The sequence below is a fragment of the Heterocephalus glaber genome, unplaced genomic scaffold (assembly GCF_053883595.1).
Source record: "Heterocephalus glaber isolate CG9 unplaced genomic scaffold, H.glaber_assembly_v1.0 deba00001472, whole genome shotgun sequence".
NCBI lineage: Eukaryota > Metazoa > Chordata > Mammalia > Rodentia > Bathyergidae > Heterocephalus > Heterocephalus glaber.
The window spans coordinates 2,598,970-2,603,499 of NW_028258315.1; the positions used below are offsets into that span (position 1 = coordinate 2,598,970).

Below are 4,530 nucleotides of genomic sequence, written 5' to 3' on the forward strand. Positions count from 1 at the left end.
CGCTGGCTGCCACTCCCAGAAGAGGACAGACCGGTGTCTTCTCAAAGGGCCCTGAGAAGTGAGGCTCTGGGGCCTCCGGGGCTGCCTGGTGTCCCAGTAGTTGCTGCTGTTGCAAGTTCTGCGCCCTCAAAGATGAAAACCCTTTTTTGGAAATGCGAGTGGCATATTGGGATGCTGATCTCTTCGTAAAACACGCGCGCGCGCACACACGCACAGTCTAAATCCTGGGTGGGACCCCACACACCAGTGCCACCCGCCGATCAGGGTCTGAAAAACACAGGATGTGTGAGCTTGGACTCCTCGGGTTACAATTTAAAAATCTCCCCCCACACAAATAAGGAGCCTGGGGTGCTTTGAGGGGTGTGTGTGTGAGGTGTGTGTTTGTCTAACTGTGGGGATGGGTCTTAGAAATATGTTAATGATGCACTCAAGGTTATGATTGTTTATTTAGGGTTTTGGGATGAATCCGGAAGCTCATTTTAAAATAAAAATTTAAAGTGCTGCCTATTGCTGCAGGTTCTCACAACAAGGGAAGGTCACATTCCCCGGCGGCCCACTGGGGTTTGGTGGTTGGTATTGGTGATGGTGAGTACAGGGGACAAAAATGGACTCAGAATGGGACCTGACCCTCACCTGGCACAAATTCCAGCCCTGCGCCGGCGTCCGAGAGCCATCTTTCGGGGAATTCATCCCTCCTAGCACGAGGCACTTCCCTGACAGCGCAGGCAGGAGTGCATGCCCCTCAGCAGCTGCTGAGGTGTGACAGGTTTATTACCCTGGCCCTAACTCCTCACAAAGGGGCGCAGAGGCAGCCCTCCACTAGGGCTGCCAGCGGGTCAGATGGAAAGTGAGCCCAAGAATTTGAGCACTTTGTCCTTCCTCTGGTAATATTTGAGTGTATGCAGGTTTAACTTTCGAAGTTTTTACCAAAAAACCAAGAACAAAAACAAAATAAACAACCAAGGTGGGAGATGTTTTATAACACCAAAACACAACAGCCAGAGTTTTCAGAGCAGGAAAAAGAGCAAAGCTTGCAGGAGCAAATCCCCATTGCTGAAATTTAAATTGAGATCAAGATAGAAGAGAGCCTTTACTAAGAATTGTCGCCAAGGATAGCCACACAAAGTTCTCTTACTGCGCGGAAAGGAAGCCCTGAAGACAAGCTGTTCTTTTTCTCCTTTTAAAGACACGCACACACACTAGTGAGCAGTCAGAAGGCCAAACGATACCCCTTCCCCAACACACACTGTGGTGAGGGGCAAACAGTGAGGTTGCAATTAAAATACCCTTTGCTTTAAAATGCAATGTTCTGGTCCATTTGGAGCAGTGTGACTTCACAATATGGTCGGCCAGAGGTGCATGAAACCCCCGCCTAGAGTTTCTCCTGCCCCTCCCTGAGGAGCTTGTACAGCTTTGGGCTAAAGGGCCTCAAACCACTCAGTGGAGGGGGCTGCAAGCCGGAAGGGCCAGGTGGCTTCCTGTGAGTGTGGGCCAGCCCAGGTGGCCAGAGGAGGGTGCCCGCCCCGGGTCCAGGCTGAGGAGGCAGTGACTGCTTGTGAGACCTGTGCTGTGTGTGAGTGCCTTGTTTGCTTCCGTAGGTTTCTGATTGTTTGAAGCGTCTGTCAGGTGACATTGTGTGAGATGGCATGCTTGTGGGTGTATTTGTATTTGTGAGTGAGGGATGTGTTTGGGCCTGTGCGTGACGACGTATGCTGTGTGAGCCTGTGTTTGTGAGTGTGCGTGCCCACCGGCCTTGGTCCTGGAGGCCCAGCTCCCAGGGATGTCTGCTTCCAATTAGCAGCACCCCGCTGGGGAGCAGGAGGGAAGGCGTCGTCGGGGGCCGCTTGAGGACCGGGTGCCCCAGCTCCGGCTGCCCAGCGCTGCTCCGTGGCAGCCCCAGCAAGCCGCTTGCACAGGGCCTGGCATTACCACACAAAGGGCCCTGGTCGCCTCCCCCCCATTAAAGCCGCCGTGAAGTGAAGACTCCGGAGCTGCCCGCACTCACACACGCATGTGCTCGGGCTGCAATTCCATTTGCCACGAAGTTTTACTTTATTTTCCTTGGAAGGGGAGTGAGAGGGGCAGAGGAGTCCTCGCCTCACTGGTTCTGGGGCGGAACACTGCATCTGTGCAGGGTGTGCACCTGTGCACAAGGCCTTGCTCGCTGCCTGGTGCATCCATGCGTGTGTGAAAACCGACTGTGGGCAGCTCGTCGGCACCTGGTCACCCTCAGGCCACCAGAGGCTGGGCCTGAGGTCTCTCAGTGTGGCCTGGCCTCTGCTATGAAGTGAACACATCCGAATGAGCGGAAAGTGATGTCGTGCTGGGAGACGCTGGGAAGAGCGCTGTGAGGAGGGCTTGGGACGGCAGGGAAGGGCCTGGCCACCACCGGCAGGCAGGCAGCGACTCAGCGACTCACGGCTCTCCAGGGTCTGTGGTCAGCAGGGCAGAGGGGGTGTGGGTGCTGCCCTGCCCCAGAATCTGCAGGGCCCCGGCTGGCTTCCTGCTTCCCGAGCAGCTCACTGTCACCAGCAGTGGAGGGAACGCCCGGGGCAGCGGCGGGACACTCAGCCTTCAGGGCTCTTCCAGCAGGCCTTTCTCAGAAAGGCGCAATCTCTCTCCCACACTGCCTTTGGTCTTTCTGTTTGGCCCAATACAGCTGCTTTTATAACTTGGAGAAAACAGCGGCATTGACTCTTAATGCTAGTTCATAAAAGATCATTTTTAATAGGAAAAGAGAAAAACAATTTGAAGGCCCCAAGATTTGTCTAAGTGACATAATTTCAAGTAACGTGAATACGTGATTAAAACGTCTTGATTTCACAAAGCCATTGAGAGGCGGCTTCGCCCGACAAAAGCGAAGCAGCGAACCTGGAAACGTAGCGTCCCGGCTGCTGCAAACCTCGGCGTCCCGCTCCAGCGGAGGCACCTCCCGCGCGGGTCCGCGCTCAGGCCGTGGGGTTGGTCCTCATGAGCTCCACGTCGGCCTGAACCATCTCGCGCACCAGCTCCTGCGGCCCAGAAGGGGTGTCGATGGGCGGAGCTTCTGCCGCCTCCCAGGTGACAGCTGGCCCCGGGCGGCGCGCCCGCCCCCCGCCCCCGGCCCGAGCCCGCCGCAGGTCCCCAGGAAGGGAGGGAAGGACACTCACGTCAAAGGCCACTCGCGGCTTCCAGCTCAGCTTCTGCCTGGCTTTGGTGCAGTCTCCCTGCAGGAAGTCCTGGGAAGGGGAGAGGCGGGCGTGGGTCGGCGGCCAGAGCCGGAGACCCTCCGCGCCGGCGCCCGCTCCCTGCTCGCCCCTCGGGCCTCGGGCCCGGCCCGCCCACCCCGTGCGCCCCCGGCCCGCCCACCCCGTGCGCCCCCGGCCCGGCGACGCTTCAGGGCGCTTCTCCTCTCTCGTGAGCGCGTGTCCGGGCGCCGCTGAGGGCCGTTCCGAGCACTGCACTGCGCCGCTCCGCTCGGCTGGGCCAGGAGGCGAATCCGGCGCTCCGCCCAGGGCCCCTGGGTCCCTGCGGCCGCGCACTGCGCACCCGCCCAGGGCCCCTGGGTCCCTGCGGCCGCGCACTGCGCACCCCACGGCGACGCTCGCCTTCCGCCGGCCACGCGGGCCGGGCCGGGCCGGGACTGGACGGCAGCGGGCTGTGGGGCGCCGGAGCTTTCCCGGCCACGGCGAAGGCGGCACGCGCGCGTGCACACACACACACACGCGCACACACACGCACAGGAGCGCGCGCTCATAAACCGAAACCGGAGGCTCGGAAGCAGCGCTCACCCTCCGTCCAGGCGCCGCGCGGTCGGTCCTAGCCTGCGCTTTACTGCCTGTCCTTAGGAGCACCTCGCCCCCACCTCGCTTCATTTCTCCCCCACTACCCGCTGCACCAGCAGTTCGCAAATACTCTCTCCGAGGCCCTGCAGCCCACGCTGCCTCCCTCCCTCCCGGAGCTCCGTGCGCCCAGGAGCGGAGCCAGGCGACTCTCAGGGGCCTCGGGCGCGCAGAGGCCGCCGTGCGGGCCAAGGCTGTCATCCCGCCGCCGCCGTCCCGGGGCCTTCTCCAGGAGCGGTGAGGACCTGCCTGCTCGGCTCCCCTTTGGGGCGTCTCCGAGAGTCCCGGGGACACCGGGAAGCGCGTGTCCATCCAGACCATCCCGCCTCAGCCTCCATCACGGACTGCTTCACCACAGTCTGCAGGCTCATTCGGGGGAAGATGTGAGGAGGACTTCGAGATGAGCTTCGAGCAGCAGGAAAGGAAGGAAGGGGGGGCGGGAAGCAAAAGGAAAAGCCCGCGCTCGCCTCACCACTCTGGAGGCCAGGGCCCTCGGCGGCGTTGGCACACTCGGTGCACAGCACGTGGGTGCCCAGCGCAGCCGCGGGAGGCTGCCTGTCCCCTTGGGTGGTCAGAGCCGCTCCTTCAGGAGCAAAGGACAACCTGAACGGCCACGTCACGTGACCTGCTGGTCTCCAGGAGGCCCTGACGCTCTCTGCGCGTTTGCTCCTGCCCTGGGCGTGCAGGTGGGGCTCTGTCCTAGACTCAC

At 60.8% G+C, this 4,530-nt stretch overlaps 1 protein-coding gene across 2 annotated transcripts in view; it reads right to left on the bottom strand.

The window, feature by feature from the left end:
- Positions 1 to 2,701: 2,701 nt before the first annotated feature.
- Gmds (GDP-mannose 4,6-dehydratase) overlaps positions 2,702 to 4,530 on the bottom strand; it is a 546,952-nt gene continuing 545,123 nt past the window's right edge. For both annotated transcript variants that reach the window (XR_015439275.1, XM_004847792.4), the window contains 2 exons: positions 3,150 to 3,218; positions 2,702 to 3,011 (listed from right to left, as the gene is read on the bottom strand). Coding sequence is in view for 1 of the 2 variants with exons in the window: in XM_004847792.4 (XP_004847849.1) it covers positions 2,949 to 3,011; positions 3,150 to 3,218 (132 nt within the window). In the remaining variant the exon portion in view is untranslated. The remainder of the gene's footprint in view (positions 3,012 to 3,149; positions 3,219 to 4,530) is intronic.